This window comes from Peromyscus eremicus, chromosome 23 (assembly GCF_949786415.1).
Source record: "Peromyscus eremicus chromosome 23, PerEre_H2_v1, whole genome shotgun sequence".
NCBI classification, from domain to species: domain Eukaryota; kingdom Metazoa; phylum Chordata; class Mammalia; order Rodentia; family Cricetidae; genus Peromyscus; species Peromyscus eremicus.
Window position 1 is genome coordinate 13449136 of NC_081438.1, and position 22767 is coordinate 13471902.

The following is a 22767-nucleotide window of genomic DNA, read 5'->3' on the forward strand; positions in this document are numbered from 1 at the left end:
CCTTTACCTGCTGAACCATCTCACTGGACTTCATTTAAAACAAAACAAAACAAAACAAAAACAACAAAACTTGCTTTTTTTTTTTTTTTTTTTTTTTTGAGACAGGGTCTCATGTAGTCCAAGCTAACCTAGGATTTCGGGAACTTCTGATCCTCCGGCCTCTGCTTCCCTCCAGTTGGGATTGCTGGCATGCGCATGCATTACCATGACTGGCTCATTGCTATTTTTAGGTTTGATACAACTTTCTGAGGCATAGGAATTGCTGTAAAGAAAGCCCAGGACTTCCCCTTTAGGAATTTGGTTTCTGGGCCAAACTTCAAAACAATAGCGACAGTATTTTGATTTATAGCTGAAGTTGCTGGGACTGGAGGCAGACTGCTGATCCACCGCAGGGCTCTATGGCGATGCCCAGGGGACATGCCTTAACCTGGGAGAGCCAGTTTCCGCCCCTAAGGATGGAGGGAGGACTCCGTGAGCCATGCTCCCTCCCGGTCGGTCTTGTCGGAACGTTAGGCACATCCCTTAGGAGTTTCAGGCGACTCAACCTTCGCATCAACAAAATGGGGACGGGGGATCTTAACGCCCTACAAAATCAGGAAGACTTTGGAGGACTCAGTTCCGGGTATGGAGGGAGAAAGCAGGCCAGAGAGGGAGGAGGGAGGACGACGGAGCCCCACCCCTACCCACCACGTGGAGTGCCAGCAGGGAGGCCTCGGGGGCGATCCCGAGCTCCGGGCGTGGCGGAGGCGGGGCAGGGGCTGGGGCCAGACCTACCGAAGACAGAGCCAATACCTCCCTGCGCCCAGACACTAGGAGGGGCGCGGCAGCCTGGCTTTCTGGTCCCTCCGCTCCGGAGCCTGCCCGGAGGGGAAAGAGGACAGCCAGGGGCCGGCCAGGGAGGCGTGGCCTCCGGCTTTTTTTTTTTTTTTTTTTTTTTTGTCCGCCTAGATAAGAAAAGGTTCCCCTGCGCCTTTAAGAGGTAGACGCCGGCATCTGATTGGCTGAGACGGGCCGTGACGTCACGAGGAGGCCGGCACCCTCCCCCTCGGGCGGCGCGTTCCCGGGCAGTCTGCGCGAGGGCCGCGCCGCGGCCGGCTACCTCCTCCTCCTCCTCCCCCGCCCCGTCCCTCCTCTGTCCCCTCAGCCTCTTCGCTCCACGTCGTCCCGGCTCCCGGGGGATGCCCCGGACCAGGCTCTCTTCATGGCTGCCGACGTTTTCATGTGTTCTCCGCGTCGGCCCCGCGGTCGGGGCCGCTCGGTGCTGCTCAAGCCTCAGGGGCCGGAGGACGACGACGACTCGGACACAGACGAGCCGTCTCCGCCGCCCCCCTCCGGCGTGGCCACCGCAGCCCGGGCCCACGCGAGCGCCGCACTGTTGCCGCCCCGGGCCGGGCCGGGCCGCGAGGAGCCTCCGCGCCGCCAGCAGATCATCCACAGCGGCCACTTCATGGTGTCCTCTCCGCACCGCGAGCACCCGCCCAAGAAGGGCTACGATTTCGACACGGTCAACAAGCAGACGTGCCAGACCTATAGTTTCGGCAAGACCAGCTCCTGCCACCTGTCCATTGATGCCTCGCTCACCAAGCTCTTCGAGTGCATGACCCTGGCCTACAGGTAAGGGACCCGGTGACGCCCCCTCCCCGCTCCCGGACCTGGCCGAGCCTCCCCCCACCCCCCGGTCCCCCGCGCCCCCCAGCTTCACTCCAGCTTCTCTTTGACAAAACCATCGTGGCCGTTTAAGCTTCACGCTGTCCCTTTGGGGGCTGCTTCTAAGAGGATTTGTAGGTCTGGGGTCTCCCCCCCCCCCCCGGTTGGGGGAGGCGCCGGGGTTCTGGCCTGTAACCCCGTCAGCAGTGTCTGGGTTCTTCCGGCTTCGGTTCCCCATCCAGGCCCTCCCCTCCCCTGGTGCCCGTGGGTCCGGTTTTGGACAAGAATTAGGTGCAGCTACAGTTGGCGTGTTGTTTTACCTGGCTCTGTGGACCCCTTCCCTCCCCTGCTTTGTGTGTGTGTGTTTCCAGCACCACCCAACGGTTAAGATCACCTGTCCAGGGTGTTTAGGGCGCTGGCTGCCACTAATGATTGTGTAACGCCTCGGAGCCTATTTCCTCGTTTATGAAGAGGGGGTGACGGTGGTATCGACCTCCAGAGGGCTGTGCCAGGGGTGGATTGAGATAGGTGGAGTGTGTCTTCGGCACTCCTTAAATGTTAGTGACTTTTCCTGATTGTCCCTGGGTTCTCTCCCATCTTGTACTGGGAAGTTCTGAGGCAGGGCTCCTTGATGCACTTTAGAAGGACTTGTAGAGTTCTCACTGCTGGAGGTGCAGTCCATTTCCCTGGCAAGTTGGAAGGTTTTTCTTTTTCTTTTTCTTTTTTTTTTCTTTCTGAGCCAGGGTCTCGAGTAGCCCAGGCGCCTCTCAAACTTGGTTTTGTAGCACAGGCTGGTCTTGAACTCCTCCTCACCTTCCTGCCTCCACTTCCCCAAGTTCTGGGATCACAAACCTATGCCTCCCATGCCCAGGTCTAGCTCGAGGCTTTTCTGGTTGGCGCTAAAATGATGTATGTTTGAGATGTCTGTTTGTACGTCTGACATCCCAGACACTGTCCTGAAACGGGGATTGGGCTTTGGATAGAGATCCCTTTTTTCAAAGTCACAGGCATGCCTTTCCCGGGAGGGTTAACCTTTCTTTCCACCCTCTTCACTCTTCGCCAGTGCGTCTGTTAGGCATTCAGTTTGGGTAGTCTTTCTCCCTCAGCCACAGGCCTTCTCTGGACCCCTGCTAGTGGTGGGAGCTGACCAGTGTGGTGGTGTAGCTTCTGTTGGGATCCCTGCGGATGGGGCTTCTTGCTGTCCAGCTGGAGCATGGGAGAAGTTTCCCAGGCGACTCTAGAGACCGGGGAAGGAGGAGTAGGAATACTCCTAGTCCTCTTTGTGTTATCTTGAGACCTGTGTATCCAGGAACTCACTCTATAACCGAGGCTGGCCTCGACCTTGCAGGACCTCTCCTGCTTTGGCCTCCCAAGGGCTGTGATTACAGCCCCGTTTTGGTTTTGCTTTTGAATTAATTTTTAAAGTTAGCCTGCAAAATAGTAGGTTTCGTATCACATTTTCATACATAAATATCACACGTTATGGTGTTTATTGTTTCGGTTTTTGAGACTGCTCATGCATGCTTCGGGAGGCTGGTCTTAGATTCGTGGGTTCAAGCAACCCTCCCCCCTCTCCTCCCTCCCCCCCCCTCCCCTCTCAGGGAGATAGATAATGAGCCCTGATAAATCCAAATTAAAAGCATTACTCAATTGCCTGAAGTTAAAATAGTAGATAGTTGGCTCTGGATGGCATTTTCCCTTCTGGAATAAATGATTAGTCAACTTGTTCCTTTGTTGTGTCTCTGAAATGCACCCTCACCCCGTTTCCTCTTGTGGAGGTTTCCCTGATGGCTTACTCCTGTGGCTTAGCTCTTCCGTCTAGCACCCTCACATGGCACATTGGTCAGTCTTGGCTCTGCTTCTTAGACCTTGCCAGGGTGAGCTGGCACTAAGCCTGTGAAGATAGTCTCTTTTTAAACAAACAGACGACAGTGGAGTGGAAGCCCTGGGCAACTTCAGTCTCTTACATTGAGCGCCTGTACTGGAATCAGACTCAGTTCGATTACAACGTTAAGCTACTCTTTGAGAAAGGCTTTTCAAACAAAACCAGAGGCAGGAGACAGGAATGTGTTTTATTAAGAGAGTAATCCTCTTCCCCCCCCCCCCCCCCCCCCCCCCCGCACTTTAATATAAACTTCTCCATGTATAGGGAAAGAAAGCTGTTTGAGCCATTGGAGGCTTGGGCTAGAAAGGTCTCACTTAGTAAGCTCTGCCAAAGGGAAAATAAGCCAGTCTCCCTTTGCGCTCTATCTGGATAACCTAAAGGATTATTCAATAACACCAACAGTAATCCCACCTCCCATTTTCTTTCAGAAATATTTTGGCACCTGGCCATTACTGAGTTAATTTTCTTGATTGCAAAACGTATTAATAGTTTGGTGTAACAAGCTTACCTTGCTCTTTGGTCCCTCCAGCCTCCCGGGCTCACTTGCTTCTCTTACCACACTCTGCATGTCTAGCCTAGCCTCATGTCTAGCAACAGTAACCTAGGTTTACCGCCGAAGGTTCCTGGATGGGCATCTGCTGTTAACTTCCTATGAAGATGTTCTCTGGGTCAATCTGAGGCTGGTGTGGCCCTCGCTGAGTTTAATGGGCAGTGTGGACATTCGGTACATATTAACTGAGGAACTAGAGGAAGCTGGGTTTCTGAAGTCAGCTTACCTGTCGTGGCCACCAGCTGCTTTCAGAGAAGCGAGCTCCCAGTGGGGGAAGGAAAGCGTTCAGAACCGCTTTGGCTTGCCCTTGCATAGGCTCAGAGCCTCCACTTCGTGTCCAGGTTTCTTCTGCGTGGCCTGGGAGGAAAGCCAGCTGGGTCTTCTGTGTGACTGTTTCTGGCCTAGGTTCTTTCTAACTCCAGCTTCCAGCCTGTTCTGTGGGCTCTTGGTTCTACTGCCTAGCTCTCTGGTACACTCTGTGCTTTTTTTTGTTTTGTTTTGTTTGGTTTCCTGTTAACTGCTGCCTCCCAGCTGTTCCCAGATGAGGCTCAGCAGCTTTTTGGAGGAGGAACCAAGTACAGAGGAAGTTGTTATTTTTCACCCAATCCTGAGAGGTGGTCTAAGAATCATGAGCAGGACCTAGCAAAGGCTTTTGTTTTTTGTTTTTTTGTTTTTGTTTGGAGTGGAGTTGGATTTGTTTTGTAGGTCAGGCTGGCCTGAAACTCATTGAAATCCTCCTGACTCAGCCTCCCTAGTGCTGGGATTACAGAGGTAGCTGAATGGTCTGACCAGACTCTGGCGATGCAGTAGGTTTGGGGGTCCTGGGGATTGTGAATATGTTCATTGGTCTGCTTGGTAAGTGGTCATAAGATGGGATTCCAGTTTCCTCAGGGCTTTTTAAAAACTCATGTCCTTCCCACTCTGGTAAGTAGCCCTGTGGGGAAGCGTGTTCATTTGGTTCTAAAACATGTGCTCAATTTCTAGGACATCTTGGGCAAAGAAATTGCCTCTCTTCAAGGCAAACTTGTGTGACGGATGACAGGCCAGAGCAGCCTGGCTTACCTTTCCTAAGCCAGCCTGTCACTGCTCTAGAATGAAGTGGATAAAACCTCCCTGCAGGGTGGAAATGAGGATTAGCTGTGATAATGTCTGACTGTGTCTGGTACCTGGCAAACTACAGGCAAAGGGAGATTTATAAAATTGAGTGTAAAGGGTGGACAGTGTAGAATTTTATTTTTTTTCTTTTCATTTTTCTGTATTAAGAAATTTTCTACTCACTCTATCTACCACCCACAGATCCCCCCTCCTCCCTCCTCCCACCCTCCAGCCCTCCCTCCCAAGCCACCCCACATCCCCACATCCCCCAAATCAAGGTCTCCCATGGGGAGTCAGCAGAGCCCAGCACACTGAGCCTAGGCAGGTCCAAGCCCTATTCCCACTGCACCAAGACTGTACAAGGCGTCACACCACAGGCACCGGGCTCCCAAAAGCCTGCCCATGCACCAGGGATGGATCCCGATCCCCCTGCCTGAGTGCCCCCCAAACAGTTGGAGACAAACAGCCGTCTTCCATATCCAGAGGGCCTAGTCCAGTCCCATGGGATCTCCACAGCCACCAGTCCACAGTTCATGGGCTTCCACTAGTGTGGCCGGTCATCTCTGCACGTCCTCCCATCATGATCTCGACGTACCCCCAGTGTAGAATTTTAACTCTGTCCTCTGTCAATTTATGGTTGAGCTAGACTGGTGCCTACAACCTAAGACAGAAACTTCATGAGTTCAAGGCTAGCTTGGGTTGTCCAGGGCAACCCTATCTCCAAACAAACACCACCACCACCACCCAGACATCTATCAAGACTGGAGTTTCAATGTGTCTAATTGGAGTCTTTCAGTGAAGCTTTCAAAGGCCGGCCTGACAAATACTGTGGAGAAGCATTCTTGATTGGCCTGGGTCTCTCCAAGGCCCTAGAGTGGAGCTGGGCACTGTAGAGCACGGTTCATGGTTCTTGCCCTTTTAACATTTTAGGGAATGTCATGCATGTACGCCCCCCATACACACTCTGAGCACATCTAGTGTGTAGCTTTTTGTGGTTGGTTTTGGTTTCACTTCTCTTTTTGGTAACTTCTTTTGGTGTATATCAGAGAGTAGCCAGTGGTCTTTTGAAAAAAAAATGTATTACATTTATTTATTTATTTAGTAGGTATGTGTGTAAGCTGAGATCAGAGGGCAGCTTGTAAGTTTTCTCCTTCCGTTATGTAGATCTCAGACAGCAAACTCAGATTGTCGGCCTTGGCAGCAAGCACCTTCTATCTGCAAAGCCATTTTGCTGGACCTAGACGGGGTCTTTTTTGTATTTAGGCATAAGTAGTAGTTTTTTGGCAAGTGGCATTTAAGTGGATATTTGAACAGACATCCACTTAATGTTTTCTTTTTAAACATTTATTTAGTGTGTGTGCGCGCGCGCGTGCGCGCGCGTGTGTGTGCGCGTGCGTGCGTGCGTGCGTGCGTGCGTGCGTGCGTGTGTGTGTGTGTGTGTGTGTGTGTGTGTGTAGGTCAGATAGCAATCACTCAAGAGCTGAGTTCTTTCTGCCTCTCACATTGTCAGAGTTTTTTAACCCTCCGAGCCATCTTGCCAGCCCTGGAGATTTTTAATTTAGAAATTTTTAGGATCTAGGGTATGTTTTCAGGATGTAGCTCTCCTGTGTGTCCTGTGTGGTAATTGTTCATGGCCCAGGGTGGAAAGCTGTGCCGGACTTGAGGAATAACAAAGACTAAAGAATTAGCCCACCATGTCCTACAAATTTTAGATGTCCAGTAGAGAAATCTTTTCTCTTTGAGGCAAGGTCTCATATAAACCAGCCTGGCCTTGATCTCATGTAGCTGAGGGGGGAAAAGGAACTATCATTTTTTTTTTCTTTCCTCTGTGTGTGTGTGTGTGTGCGCGTGTGTACATGCAGGTGTTTTGTGTATGTGTTGATGTGTGTGGCAGCCAGCGCACAGCTTGTACCTTGGTTCGTATGTGGCAGTCAGAGGACCAACCTCTGCTGTCTGTCCCTCGCTGCCCATCTTGTTTAAGACAGGGTTTCTTGTTTGCCCCTGAATACACCAGGCTGGCCGGCTTTTGAGCTGCTGGGGATTTTCCCGAACCCCCCCCCCCCCCAGGAGTACTGGGATTATTACAGACCTTTGTTGTGCTTGGGTCCTGGAGAGCAAACGCAGGTCCTCACACGTGCCCACCACACACTTGATCTCCTGAGCCATCTCTCCAACCCCAGTCTTGAGCACTAATCCTTCTGCCTGCGCCTCTGAGTGCTGAGGTTGCAGGTTTGTGCTGCCACACCTGTTTTGTTGTGTTTTGCATGTGGCACTGGAGATCAAACCCAGGGCACTGTGCCGGGGATGTAAGTACTAGGCAAGTGCTCTACCAACTGAGCTACAGATGCCGCTGGAGCAGCAGTTCTCAACCTGTGGGTCCTCATATCAGAGGTTTATATTATGATTCATGACAGTAGCAAAATCGCAGTTAGGAAGTAGCAGTGAAATAATTTTATTTGGGGGTCAGCACACCGTGAGGAACTGTATTAAAGGGTCACAGCATTAGGAAGTTGAGAACCACTGCTCCAGAGGAATCTTAGGATAGGCCTGGTAATAGGAATCATTTATAGATAGAAATGACTTAGTTTTACAGCTCCGCTCCTGTGTCACTGATAAGCTGTTTTTCTTCTCTTTCTTTCTCTTAGTCTTTAGTCACTAGACGGTGGGCCTGCTATTACAGAGTGTTCGCTGGCCTTGGCTACAGAGACAGTAATGTGAAATCACTCAGAAACCAGGGATGAGGGAACAGGCATGTTAGTTACAGGCTAGATGGAAGGGCTGTGATAACAGTGAGTTGACTTAAGTTGGGCAGTATTGGGAGGCGTGTCCACGCCAGGGCAAGTGTGTATGTGTCTGTGTCCATAACCAGTGTGTGGATGGTTTTGCTGACATCAGAGTCTGTGCTTATCCTTTCTCCCCTGTGTTAATTATCGAAAACCATGAATTCTCTTCCCTAAAGAGAAGCCTCTGTTCCTCTTAGTCCAGGTCCAAATTTCCATTTTAAGTAGCGTCTACTCGTTTATTGGCAGCCCAACAGAAGGGTGAGGAAGAGTTAACAGACTTGGAAAGAAAGCTGAGGATGTCTCATTTGGCATAAGTGAGTTACGGTATGGGGTAGACACCTAGAGACCCAGCACCCTTGGGAAACGGGAGCTCAAGCTCATGGCGGCTGTACATTGACTTCAAGGCAGCCTGGTTGCCAGGAGACCTTGCCTCAAAAACAAACAAAGGAACAAATAAATATGGACCTAGAAGTTAAGGATTGAGTTTGTTTGTATGTGTACATGTATATGTAGCATTTGTGTGTGTGTACATGCAATTACACATGTACATGTGTGTGTAGACATGCAAAGGCCAGAGGTCAGAGGTTAGTATCCATTATCTTCCTTGGTTGCTCTCTACCTTATTACTTTTTAAATTCCTCCCCAGCCCCACCTTGTTTTTTGAGGTACGGTTTCTGGCCGAACTCAGAGGCTGGCCAGTGAGCTCCAGGGATGTGCCTGTCACTGCTCCCTCTGCAATATAGTTACAGAGGTCAGAGGACGACTTGGAGGAGTAGGTTCTCTCCTTCCACCATGTGGGTCCTGGGGATTGAACTCAGCTCCTCAGGTTTAGCTGCAAGCCCCTTTATCCACTGAACCATCTTGCTAGCCCTGAATCCCAGGATCTTACGCATTTCAAATGATTGCCTACTGCTGAGCTACACCCTCAGACCAGGAAAAGTCTCTTGAACTGAAAAGCCCCCACTCATCCACTTACTAAAGCCTGGGATTCCATGGTAGAGGAAACGAAGGTGCCCGTTCCTCTGCTGCTGTAAGGCACCGGGGGAACCCAGACGGGAAGGTGGGTGTCTTAGGCTGCTTAGAATCCTATCCCCACTGGCTAAACCCTGTGCTCCTTCAATCGGAGCCTTCCTTCCTCCAGCGAATGACCCTCTGACCCTTTGGAAGGCTGCCACTCTTGTTTGATTCAGCCGTGTGTATGATGATGGCGTGGTCCTGACTAACTACGGTCTTCACCCTGAGTTCCCTTGGAGCCTGAATGCACCTCTACCACAGACTCTGTGATTAAGAACTGGACGTTGACTTGAGAGGGGATCCTCCAGAGTCTGGAACCAGCTTTATAAACTTGCCTTGGTTGAATCCTGCCGCTCTTCCTTTCAGTTCTTTGAAGGTAACTGTGTAGATTGGTGCTTTAGGGAACGCTGCTGTGGAGGGAAACAGGACGAGCCTTTGTTGGCGGATGTTTGTATTGTTGCCTCCTTGGGTGGTATGACAGGCAGGTTCACAGTGCCCTTAAAAGATGTCTGTGTTGGGGCTGATGAGACAGCTTGGTGGATAAAGGCATTTTACCAAACCTGACAACCCACATGATGGAAAGGGAGAACACACTCCCAGAAGAAGAAAGAACCAACTCCTGTAAGTTTTTCTCTGACCTACATGCACGCGCGCACACACACACACACACACACACACACACACACACAGAGTAAATAAATGTAACAACAACAAAAAAGGTGCTTACGTCTCAGTTCCTGAATCCTGTGAATATGTTGTTACACAGCAAAGTGGATTTAAGGCTGCAGATGGAATTAAGTTTGCTGATCAGCTAAGATTATCCTGGATTATCTGAGTGGGCCCAGTGTAATCCCGAGGGTCCTTAACCAGTAGAAGAGAGAGCTGGGGAGGTCACAGTAGGAAAAGACTCACCCTGACGCAGCTAACTTTGAAGAAGAGGAGGAAAGAGACTGCGAGCTGAGGGATGTGGGGAGCCTTAAGAGCAGAGGTGACTGGGGCAGCATCTCTCCTTGCGTCCTAGGAGGGATGCAGGCCTGCTGAGTCCTGGCTTCAGCCCGTGAAACCTGAATTTGATATTTGACCGTGAAGATTATGGAATAGTAAATTCATTGCTGTGTCACAGTGTTATAGCACCAATGGGAAAGTAAGGCATGTTACTTTCGAAAGTTTCTACATGGCCCTGGCTGTCCTGGAACTCACTACACAGAGGCTCCCCTGCCTGTCTCCTGAGTGCTGGATCACAGGTGTGCATCACCATGCCCAGCTGTCCTGGAACTCACTACACAGAGGTTCCCCTGCCTGTCTCCTGAGTGCTGGATCACAGGTGTGCATCACTATGCCCAGCTGTCCTGGAACTCACTACACAGAGGTTCTCCTGCCTGTCTCCTGAGTGCTGGATCACAGGTGTGCATCACCATGCCCAGCTGTCCTGGAACTCACTACACAGAGGCTCCCCTGCCTCTGTCTCCTGAGTGCTGGATCACAGGTGTGCATCACCATGCCCAGCCTTTTTTTTTTTTTTTCCCAGAGAACCCTACTGATCTGCCTATCTCTGTGCCTCACAGTGAGGGATTGGTTGTGTGCACAGCTATACCCAGCGTTCTTATGTGGTGCTGGGATCTGAACTCTGAGGTCGTTAGGCTTGCTGCGCAAGTGTTCTTATGCTCTTACCCACTAAGCCGCCTTCTAACACCCTTTTTCTTCTTTCCATTGACAACTTTTCACTGAACTTGGGACCCTCTTGTCTTCGCCTCTCAAGGGTAGACAGTCCAGTTGTGTGGCACTGAGCCTGGCATAAGCTTCTGAGAAAGTGTTTCTAAGCACTTAACCTCTCTTTTTTTACTCACTGAGCTTGGTAAGAATGTCTTCAAGCCTTCTTCCTCCACAGAAGAGCATGCAGCCCACCGTGGAACGATCGTTACACTGAGTACATTGGGCCCGGCCAAAGGAAGTGCCTGTAAAGTGTATTGTGTCCTTGTTCTCTGCCTGGTATAATTTCTGTAATAAGGTATTGTAGAAAGTCATTTGATGTTTTTGTTTGGGTAACTGGGCATTGAACCTAGGGCTTAATGCACTCTGGGGAAGTATTTTCCCTCTGGGAAACATCTCCAAACTTTTTACCTTTTATTTTGCGACAGAGTCTCACTAAGTTGCCCAAACTGGCCTGAACTTGTGGTTCTCCTGTCTCAGCTTTCCAGATAGCTGGGATTGTAAGTCCAAGCCACTGTGGCTAGCTTCAGCTTGGTATTTTTGTTTGTTTGTTTCTTTTTTCTTTTTTGGGGGGGCGGGGGTTCGAGACAGGGTTTCTCTGTGTTGCTTTGCGCCTGTCCTGGAACTCACTCTGTAGCCCAGGCTGGCCTCAAACTCACAGAGATCCGCCTGTCTCTGCCTCCTGAGTGCTGGGATTAAAGGCGTGTGCTACCACCACCCGGCTTAATTTCCTTATGTTTTTGAGACAAGGTCTCATGTGTGTGTACGGGACGGGGGGAAAGGGGGAGAGAGAGAGAATGTACACGTGTGTGTATACTCAGGCCACATGGAGGCGGCCCTCTCTTGATGTTGGTTCTTGTCTTCCACCTTGTTTGGGACAGGGTCTCTTGTCTGTCACTGCATGTGCAAGGCTACCTGCCTCTCAAGCTGCTAGGGATTCGCCTGTCACTGCCTCATAGCTTGCTCTAGAAGTGCTGGGGTTACAGATGCTGACTCTTTATCCAGCTTTATGGGGATCCTTACTTTACCCATTGAAGCATTGAGGTCATCCTCAGCCTGACCTTTAACTATTTTTAAAATTTATATCTTGACTTTAAATTTTTTTCTTCTTTTAGATTTATGTTCATGTATGTCTGTACCATGTCATGCCTGGTGCCCATGTAGGTCAGAAGAGTGTGTCAGATCCCTTAAAGCTGAGGCCATGAACAGTTGTGAGTTGCTGTATGGGTACTGGGAATGGAAGTGTGATTCTCTGGAAGAACAGGTGCTCTTAAGCACTGAGCATCTCACCAGCCCTCTCACTTTGAACTCTTGGTTGTTGTTGTTTGTTTGTTTTTTTCCAGACAGGGTTTCACTACATAGCCCTGGCTGTCTTGGAACTTACTATGTAGACCAGGCTGGCCCCAACAGAAATCCACCTGCTTCTGCCTCCTAAGTACTAGGACTAAAGGCATTGGCTACTATGCCTGGCTGACTTTGAACTCCTAATCTTCCTGTTTCTATGTCCCAAGTACTGGGATTACTAGCATGGGCCAACACACCCCAGTGAATTTGACTTGTTTTGAAAGATTCCTATAATGGCCCATGAAAGATTCAGATTATTCCTTCTCCAGAATCACATTACCTAATGGGTATAAAATGTGCAGTTCAGGCAACCAGTGTCTGTGGTGATCTTCCGTCTCCTGTTGAAACTTCTTTGTGTGGTTAGAATTCCAGGCCACAAAGGCTTGTGTTTCAGGTCGAGCTGTTTGGGTCACAGCTCTCTGATGCCGACCTAAGGAAGGGTGCTTGTTATTCCACACCAATTTTAGCACCTCCTGGACTACCAGAGGGCTATGGAGACTGGAGCTGGAGCCAGCAGGAGAGAGAACCTTCTTTACTGTTCTATCAAGAAATGACTTTCAGCTGGGCAGTGGTGGCGCACGCCTTTAATCCCAGCACTCAAGGCAGAGGCAGCGGATCTCTGAGTTCGAGGCCAGCCAGGGCTACACAGGAACACCCTGTCTGGGGGAAAAAAAGTGACTTTCCTTGAGAGTCTCACTCCTGCTGTCTACCAGTGCCCCCTCTTCCTTCTCGCTCGTCCTGTGCTGCAGAAGCTTCTGTCTCCTTGAGTCTGCACGGCCAGCACTTCCATGCAGAGCTCGATAAACTTCCTGTTACCACGAGTGCTCTTTGGCCTTAGTAAAGTAACCCTGGAGTCTCCAATCTCGATGCTTGAGAGGGAGGCAGAGAGGAAGGCTAGGTGGCTCTCTCACTGAGCAGAACCTCTCCAGCCACAGAGCTGCAGTCTAGCTGTGATTTGGGTTTGTCCGCTGCCAAATCAAGTGCTCCAGTCACTGCTAGTCTTTCTCTGTAGATTTGTCTTTTCTAGAAATTTCATAACCATGTGATCACATAATAGGTGGCCTTCTGAGTCTGGCTTCTTTGACTTACTATAATGCTTTCTTTTTATTATTATTATTTTTTCCTTCAGTTTCTGACACACTCTCATGTAGCCCAGTTTGGACTCAATCTCAGTATGTATGTAGTACAAGAATGACCTTGAACTCCTGATTCTCCTGTACTGATCTACCAAGTGCTGAGATCACAAGGAAATGAGCCCATACTCGGCTTTATATGTTTTCAGAGTTTGTCTGTGTTGTAGATGCGCCACATACTTTATTCTTTCTTATTGCTAAATAGTATTTTATTCATAGATATACAACTTTTAAAAATGTTTTTATATGTGTGTTTTTTGTGTGCATGTATGTCCATGTGCCACATGTATACCTGCTACTTGTGGAGTTCAGAAGAGAACATCGAATCCCTTGGAACTGGAGTTACAGTGGGTTGTTAGTCACCGTGTGGGTACTAGGAATTAAACCTGGGTCTTCTGGAAGACCAGCTCTTGCTTTTAACTGCTAAGTCATCTCTCTCCCCAATATACACCACTTTTTGTTAATTTATTCGTGGACATACTTCTGTCTCTGTCTCTGTCTCTCTCTCTCTCAAACAGTTTTCACTGTATGACCCAGACTGGCTTGAACTTGCGGTATTCCTCCTGCCTTAGCCTCCTAAGGACTGGGGTTGTAGACATAAGCTACCATGCTTGATGATAGACGTCTGTGTTGTTATTGTTAGACAGAGTCTCAACTACGTAACTCTGGCTAGCCTAGAACTCATTAGTGTAGACCCAGCTGGCCTCAAATTCTCAAGATCCTCTACCTCCTTTGTGCTGAGACTAAAGGCATGTGCCACCACCCCTGGCTACAGACACATTTTGTTTTTAAATTTTATTTTGTGTTTGTGCACATGCAGCGTGGGAGTCAGAGGTTGACATCAAGTGTGTGCCGTTACTGCTGTCTGCCGTATACTTTGAGGAATTCTCTGAACCTGAATCTGATGGTTTGGGTAGACCAGCTGGCCATGAGCACCAGAGTTCTTGTTGCCACCCTAGTGCTATGATTGTAGCTGTGTGATGCCCTTGCCCAGCCTTTTCCTGTGGGTTCTGGGAATCAAACCCAGCTCCTCATGTTTCGTGTGGCAGGCACCTTACCAAATGGACCATCTCCCCAGCTCTCAACAAACATGTTTTCGAGGAGATTTGGAAGTATTTCATTATTTGGATATTGACTTTCCATATTCTGTAACATGATCTCTTATGGAATCAGGTAGGAGCTTTCTTACAGAGTGTGGTGGTTTGAAAGAAAATGGCCACCAAAAGGAGTGGCATTGTTAGGAGGTGTGGCCTTGATGGAGGAAGTGTGTCACTTTGGGGGCGGGCTTTGAGTCTCTTTTGCTCAAGCTTCTCTCAGTGTGACAGTCAGTCAGCTTCTTGTTGCCGAAAGATATAGGACTCTCTGCTCCAGCACCACGTCTGCCCATGTGCCACCATGCTCCCCACCATGATGATAATGGACTGAACCTCTGCAATTTTAAGCAAGACATCCCAATTAAATGTTTTCCTTATTAGAGTTGCTGTGGTCATGGTGTCTCTTCACAGTAATAAAAAAAAACCCCTAAGACACAGAGCAAATGTAAAATATCTATGAAGCATGTGAAATGACATGGGACTAGAAGCCTTAGGTCATGTGGCCCTGGATAGGGGCTTCTTATTTGGCTCCTCTAGGTCATGATGTCCAGGGAGAAAAAAACAAAAACAAAAACGAGCAAGGTAGATTAGAATCATGGTTACCACACTGATTTTTCTTCCACAGATAGTAGTTTCTGAGTGATATTGTCCTAGGAACAGATTGTATTCAGTAATAAAAAAATAGGGCTGGAGAGATGGCTCAGTGGTTAAGAGCACTGGCTGCTCTTCTAAAGGTCCTGAGTTCAATTCCCAGCACCCACATGGTGGCTCACAACCATCTGTAATGAGATCTGGTGCCACCTTCTGGCCTGCAGGCATACATGCAGGCAGAACACTGTATACATAATAAATAAATCTTTTAAAATAATAATAATAATAATAATAATAATAATAATAATAATAATAAAACAAAACAAAAAGCCAGGCGGTGGTGGTGCATGCCTTTAATCCCAGCACTTAGGAGGCAGAGGCAGGTGGATCTGAGTTCAAGGCCAGTCTGGTCTACAGACTTGAGTTCCAGGACAGCCAGGGTTACCCAGAGAAACTCTGTCTCTAAAAACCAACCCAACCAAGCAGCCAAAAAAAAGTAGGGTTGGAGAGTTGCTCAGTGATTAAACATGAGCTGTGTTTCCAGAGGACCTGGATTCGATTCCCAGCACCCACATGGCAGCTTACAACTGTCTGTAACTCCAGTTCCAGGGGATCTGATACCCTCTTTTGGCCTCCTCAGGCACCTGCACACACATGGTGTACACATACAAGTACAGACAAAACATACATATACATGCAGTAATAAAATATATTTTAATAAAAAGAAGTAGAACTGGAAAGATGGCTCAGTGTTAAGAACACTGACTGCTCTGCTGAAGGATCTGGGTTCGATTCCCAGCGCAACATGGTAGCTCTCAACCTTCTGTTCCAGGAGATCTGATGCTTATTATGGTCTTCACAGGCATGAGACATACACACACAGTGCAGGTACATACACGCAAGCAAAGCACCTCTGTACATAAACTAAAATGAATTAAAAATTAAATAAAGGAATGTATAAAAAAAAAAGAAGTAACTACTATGTGGAACAACATGGTTGAATTTAAGAAGCCTGTTGAATAAAATGAGTTTAAGAGACTGGGGATTTAGCTCAGTTGGTAGAGTGCTTACCCTGGCAGTCATTAAGTCCTTGGTTTGCTCTCCAGCTGTATACACTAGCCCTGAGGCAAAGGCCTCTCTTTAATCCTAGCACTCAGGGAACGGAGGCAGAAGGATCAGAAGTTTAAGGTCATCCTTGGCTACATCCTACAGGTTTAGGATTGGCCTGGGATCATGAGAAACAGCCTTAAAAAAAAAAAAAAGCCGGGCAGTGGTGGTGCACACCTTTAATCCCATCACTCGAGATGCAGAGCCAGGCAGATCTTTGTGAGTTCGAGGCCAGCCTGGACTACAGAGTGAGATCCAGGACAGGCACCAAAACTACACAGAGAAACCCTGTCTCAAAAACAAAACAAAACAAAACAAAACAAAAACCTCCTTTAAGTGTTTGACGCAACATAACGCAGTAACCCAGAAGAGTATCCAATTCCATTTATATGCAGTTCTAAAATGGGCTAAAGATCAGTGCTTGTGAATGATAGCATAGGCCTGTAATGCTTGTGCTCTGGACGATCCAGAATTCAAGGCCAGGCTAAACCACATAGTTCGTTCTAGGGCAGCCTGTGCTACACGAAACCCTCTCAAAGAAAAAGAAAAACTAGTATTTACTATTGAAGGAACTAGAGCAGAAGCTGACTGGGAATAGATACAAGAGATGTTTCTGGATGATGCTGATTTATAGCTTATTTGTTGTTTTGATTGTTGTCCACGTTTATTTTTTTTTATTTTGTGAGAGTGCATGTGCCCTACCCGTGTGTGTGTGTGTGTGTGTGTGTGTGTGTGTGTGTGTGTGTGTGTGTGTTTTGCAGGGTACATGTGGAGGTCAGAGGAAGACTTTGTGGAGTCAGTTCTTTCCTTCCAGGAATTGAACTTAGGTCATGGGACTTGCAAGGCAAGAACCTTACCCTTGGAGTCATCACTCTAGCTCTCTTGTTTTTGTTTTTGAGGCTGGGTCTCACTTTTTGTTTTGTTTTGTTTTTTCGAGACAGGGTTTCTCTGTGTGTAGTTTTGGAGCCTGTCCTGGGTCTCACTCAGTCCAGGCTGGCCTCGAACTCACAGAGATCCGCCTGGCTCTGCCTCCCTAGTGCTGGGATGAAAGGTGTGCACCACCACCACCACCTGGCCTCCCAGGTTGATCTGGAACTCCCTGTAACCCAGGCTAGCCTCAAACACAGAGTGAAACTTCTACCTCAGCCCTCCAAGTGCTAGGATTTTAGTCACGAATGACTTGCTTATTGCTTTAATTTACTTTGTCTTTGTGGGGCTGGGTATGAAACCCAGGGCTTCATGCACTGTACCACTGTACCACTGAGTGAGCACTGTACCACTGAGTGAGCACCATACCACTAAGCTATATCCCCAGCCCTACTTTGTTATTTTGAGACAGGATTTCACACTGTAGCCTAGGCTGGCCTTGAACTCATGAGCTTCCTCATTCTGCCTCACAGGTGCTGGGATATGCTTGGCCATTAAGACGGAAAAATAAAACAGTTCAGATATGTCTGCATGTTTTAATATTATCTATATGGACTCTCATTTGGAACATGCAGGACTAGATGTCCTCAATATGTCAATAACTAGAAATTCCATTATTCTGTTTTCAGTGTACCCAGTAAGTACTGAAATAGTTAGGAAGTGACCTTGTCTGAGGCTTCCCCTAGAACAGGGAAATGGGAATTAGTTTCTGCACCTTACACAGGAGCTTGCCAAATTACTGTCTGTAAAATTATCCCTTTATGACCTTTCTCGTAATATTGTTTATCTAGGTCAGAAGTCACGAACTCCAATGTCCACAAGGGCCAGGGTATACAGCAGGCCGTCTCAGAGCAAGAGGCCCTCTGCTGTTTTTTCTTGTCCTCTTTTGGAAGTCACAGTTATAGGGAAATAGTTATTAGGAAAATGTATAAGCTGCAGGAGACTTGGCCTCAGTGATGAGAAGGCAACAGGAAGTGGTGGGAACTCTTGTAAACTAGAGTCTTGGCCTGAGAGAAGTCACCACCTCGTTCCAGGTGTTTCTTGCTATTCGGGAATATGAGCTCAGTGTTAAATCTGGCATATTTGGAAAGTTGGAAGAATAAATCTGGATATTTTTTCTCTTTCGAAATTGTACTCTTTCCCTGGATTACAGGGCTCCCAGGCCCAGAGATCTAGACTCTTAGGAGGGCTCTACTTTTAACTTTTGCTTTTGTTTGTAAAAATCTAAGGTGTAGGCTTAGTTATCAGATACTGGGTGTGTGTGTGTGGGGGGGGGGCGACTGAGTTGAATCTTGGTTGAATCTCGGTTAGATTTAAATGTTTGAGTCTTGACCTGCATGGTAGAGGTGGTGTGCTCTTTGCCACCGTTTGGCCTGGCACAAGACCATTCTGTAGGGTCCCTACTGTTTGTTTATCTTCTTATCTGTTTGAAGTCACAGGATCATAATCTCTGATAATAAATCTGAGGCTGTCTAGTGAACCCCAAAGATGTGCACGCTTCCCAGAGGCCATTATTACACTGAGTTAGGAGGTGCTAAAGCCATGGTCTTGCCCTGGAGACAGAAGGTTCACTCCATTTTGTCAAATTCTTGGACTCTCGGTTGACCTTAGTTTTACGTTATCTCTGTCTCGTTGCCATATGTGACTAGAGTGAGGTGGTCAGAACTTAGATTTCCCTTGGTCACAGTTGAAGCAAAGCTGTGACTTTTAAGTTAGGCTGTGATGGACTCCTGCTTACTTCCCGACCCACATACTTCATGAGAGTCCATGGTGCTGCCGTGCGTGCGTGCGTGCGTGCGTGTGTGTGTGTGTGTGTGTGTGTGTGGTCTGTGCACTTGTGTTTGGGGTTGCTTATACAGCAGTGGGTATGCCCTCTCAGGGTCCCCTCGACATGTGCCATACTTCATGAGAGTCCATGGTGCTGCTGTGTGTGTGTGTGTGTGTGTGTGTGTGTGTGTGTGTGTGTGTGTGGTCTGTGCACTTGTGTTTGGGGTTGCTTACACAGCAGTGGGTATGCCCTCTCAGGGTCCCCTCGACATGTACCTGACTGACTGTACATTCATTCACTTGTGCAGCACACCTTGGAGAAATTCTGTCCTTAGGCTTTCTGTTTCTTTGATCTGATTTATAATGATATTGGCAAATAACTTTGTGACTTTTAAGTGCCGTTGCTTCTGCTTCTGAGAAGATTAAAATAGAATTTGTTTTTATCAGAGATGTAGTGCTTTCTCTGCAGAGATGTGTTCGCTGAACTCTGGGTAGCTTTTCTCAGCTTAGACACTTACTTGGAGTTTGGCTCCATTTTCAGACCTCTTTCCAGACTTAACTCAGCGTTGTTTCTCTGTGTCCATAGTATTTCATTTATTTGGTTTTGGTTTTCGTTTTGTTTTTTAGTGAGGCAGGGTCTTAACATTGTAGCTCATTCTGGTCTGAAACTCACTGTGTAGCCCAGGCCTGTCTTAAACTGTGGCAATCCTCCTGCCTCAGTCTCCTCACTGTTGAGGTTACAGGTATGAGCTGTCAACCCAACCATTGTAATTTTTGAACATTAAGAGATACCCTTTCAACTTTAAGAGATGGCTCAGGGGGTAAATACGCTTGTTACCAAGCTGAGTTTTCTTCCTGGGACCCACAGTGGGACCCACAGTGGGAGAACTGACTTCCCAGAGCTGTCCTCTGACCTCTGTGTGCTTGCTGTGACATGTGACTGAGTGGATAAAATGAATAGATAAAACATTTTATAAACCCACCTTTTCCTTTTAAACTGCACTTTTATTTTACTATAGAAAATTTAGAAACTATGGATATAGATAAAAGAAAAGCTAAAAATTGGAGCACTTAGGAACAACCTTTCAGCTCCCCAGTGTTTATCCTTCTACACCTAGTTTTTAAATTGTTTTTGGCATGCTGAGTGTACACTCTTTTTCCTCTTAGCAGATTGTGAATACCTCTCCAAGTCCCCAAATGCTCATCAGCAATGTTTTTATTGAATCTTGTTGTAGGATATGTTATTATTTATTTAATCTCTGTTGATCCTTGAGAATATTTTCATGGTAATTTTTTGTAGTGCCCCAGGGCCCCTAGTGTTTTATTTGGTTTTGGTTTGTGAAGAAAGGGTATCATGTAGCCCAGGCTGGCCTTGAACTCACTATGTAGCCAAGGATGGCTTTGATCCTTCTTCCTCTTTCTCCTTAGTGCTGGGATTATTGGCATTTGCCACCTCTTGGAGTTAGGCCCTGTTCTGTTTATCCCTGTCATATATTCCGGGTTGGCTCCATTCTCTGAAATGCCCCCTGCCTCTCCTTCCTTACTGATAGGAACATTTTTGGCAGTACCCCATATCACTACATTAGGTACCCTCACCTTGTCACCAAACCCTACCCTCACTTGGGAGTGTGTGTGGTGGCTTTAGGTGCACAGCTGAACAGTGGCCTCTTCTGTGCCCTAGGTGCTGATTTGAAGCTTCTTGTGTTTTCATGCATGTCTCTGCAGTTGGCAGAGGGGCTGGGGACAGTGGCTGCTCATCAGCTTGCAAGTAGCTGCTTTCATGTCCCTGCTGTGACCTGGTGGCTGACAGACCCCAGAGACACTGGAGCAATGTCTTTGGCCCTGAGGACTGTCCCTTGACCTTCCATTGTTCTGGTGGGGTCAGGGTTTGATGAAGAGTGTAGTGGTACAGTGGCTGCCCGGCAGCTAGCCGACCTGTGCTTTTGGCTTGCTGTAGGTTCTTGTTCTGGAGAGTTCCAGGCTGCACTCTGGCTGATTCAGGAAAGGAAGAGCCGACTGAACTCTGAAACTATTTAAGCACTTCGTCGTCGGGAGGAGTCCTGAGACGCTGACTGGCCTCCAGCTTTGGCAGCCATCTTTAGAGCTGCTTAAGGAGTTGTGTGGTGTTGGCTGTCCTACCAACAGCACTCTGGGGAGTGCTGGGCGGAAGGCCTGTTGAGTGGTCTGTGGTTGTCTGGCTTGCCCTGTATTGAGGTGAGGACCCAGGAGAAAGGTTCAGAGCCCAGGTGTCCATGTCCTGCTGTTCTTGTCTTGGCCTCTTGCTGAGGGTTCAGTGATTGCTCTCTTAGGATGGCCCTTGTCTCCTAGACAGGTTTCTGTTACTCTTTAGTTGTGTGTGAGTGTTGTTTCGTGTGTGATGGTAGTGGTCAAACCCAGGGCTTCATACATGCTAAGGGCACCATCTACCCCTGAGCTCTAACCCCAGTGCCCACTGGCGAAATCCATTGGTTTTCCCTCAATGAGAAGCGCTAACAGAGATCAGTGGTGTACACTTTTAATCTCAGCACTCTAGATAGAGGCAGAGGCAGGTGGATCTCTGTGAGTTCCAGGCCAGCCAAGACTACATAGTAAAAAAGGAAAGAAAGAAAAAGGGGAGGTGAGGAGAGCAACCCTGATAGGAAACTGTTAGCAGGCAAATCTGCCCTCACAGAAGCACAGCACACACTTATCAAGTCAGCTGTGGTGTCCTTGCTGTTGCCCTTGCACAGTACCTGAGAGCAGCCAGGCAGGTGAAGCTTGCCTGTGCCATGCACAGCCTCTCCAGCTACCAGAGACCTGTAGGTTGCAGGGAGCAGGTGTGGCCATGTGTGACCACCTGCGTCTTCCAGATAAGTCTGTTTGCTTTTCTTTGTTCTTGTGCCCGTTGCTGGCTCCTTTGGTGCTCTGGGTGTATGTGAAGTACAGGAGGTGACGATCTCATTGGTAAAGTGGGGACACAGTGAGCAGAACAGGGTGTGGTGTGAGAAGTACTACAGTCTGCTTTCCTCCCCCGGCTCCAGAGGGAATGTCCTTCTGTTTTGTGTCTTAGCAAACCCCAAGGCAGAGCTTTTAGGGCCTACAGAGACGAGAGCAGCCACCCTAACTTGAGAGCACACATCAAGGTCTTGACTGTTCCCCTCCCAAGTGCTTGTAACGTAGGTGGCAGTACTGTGGAGACCATAATGTTTCAGCCCTGCTCCCTCTTGGCTAGGATTCCGGAGAATTATCAGCAAGTCAGATTTAAATGTGTCCCGGGAGCCCGAGAAGGGCTTCTGAGGTAGGAGACAGTGCTTAACAGCTGGCCGTGGTGATGTGTCATCTCCAAAGGGCACTCGGAGGCCTCCTGTGGGTTGGCTAATGTTGGTTTATGTGCATAATTTGTTTTCCTCTCTTTTAGAGCGATGTCTCAAAGTCCCAGGGACTAGAGGATAGAAATTAGGAGGGGGCAGGTTTCCAACCAGCTCTCGTCGGCTCTTGCAGTCTCCTGACAAAGCCACCATTGTTTGGAATCAAGCGCCAGTTGGTTTGGTTTGAGTCGCTCTGGTGCCCTGAAACTGGCTTCTTTTTTTCTACCTCCACTGCCCTCTTCCTGGGGGGCAGGCCTGGAGGAAGGAGGTCCAGCAGTCCCCTGGGGAAAACATTCCCTTTGCCATCCTAGAGCAGACAGCTGTGGCTGGTGCACATGGTCATCCCAGTCCTGTCCTGCACCTTGGCGGGGCTGTAGCAGTGTTGCCGCTTATTAATGCCCCTGAAGCATCGAGTTTCCGGGCATCATGCTGCCTGTTGGTGGCCTTGGCCTTACTTGGCTCTGGCCTACTTCATGCAAGGACCACCTGCTCTGGCACGGCTGTCTGCTCGCTGTTCCCACTGCCACCACTGACCTCCCAACCGACTTTTTGGCCTGATGCCTGTCACTATCTTGTGTACATGCTACAGAGATAATCAGCAAAAGCCAGGAATTCCTCTGGCTGAGCTCCTGAAAGACAGAGTGAGAGCCTCAGAGCCCCATTTGGTTTCCGAGCTGACCTCAGAGTGCATTTGCTCATCTCCACTCCTCAGTGCAGTTTCGTGTCTCAAATCTGACTCCAGACGTTTGGGAGCTCCCAGCCCCAGAGGAGAA

The 22767-nt window shown here is 48.4% G+C and overlaps 1 protein-coding gene across 1 annotated transcript in view; it reads left to right on the forward strand.

The window, feature by feature from the left end:
• The first annotated feature begins 1051 nt into the window (after positions 1–1051).
• The window catches only part of Mlxip (MLX interacting protein), a 54455-nt gene continuing 32739 nt past the window's right edge, over positions 1052–22767 (forward strand). The window contains exon 1 of the mRNA XM_059248811.1: positions 1052–1614. Coding sequence (XP_059104794.1) covers positions 1202–1614 — 413 coding nt within the window. The 5' untranslated portion in view covers positions 1052–1201. The remainder of the gene's footprint in view (positions 1615–22767) is intronic.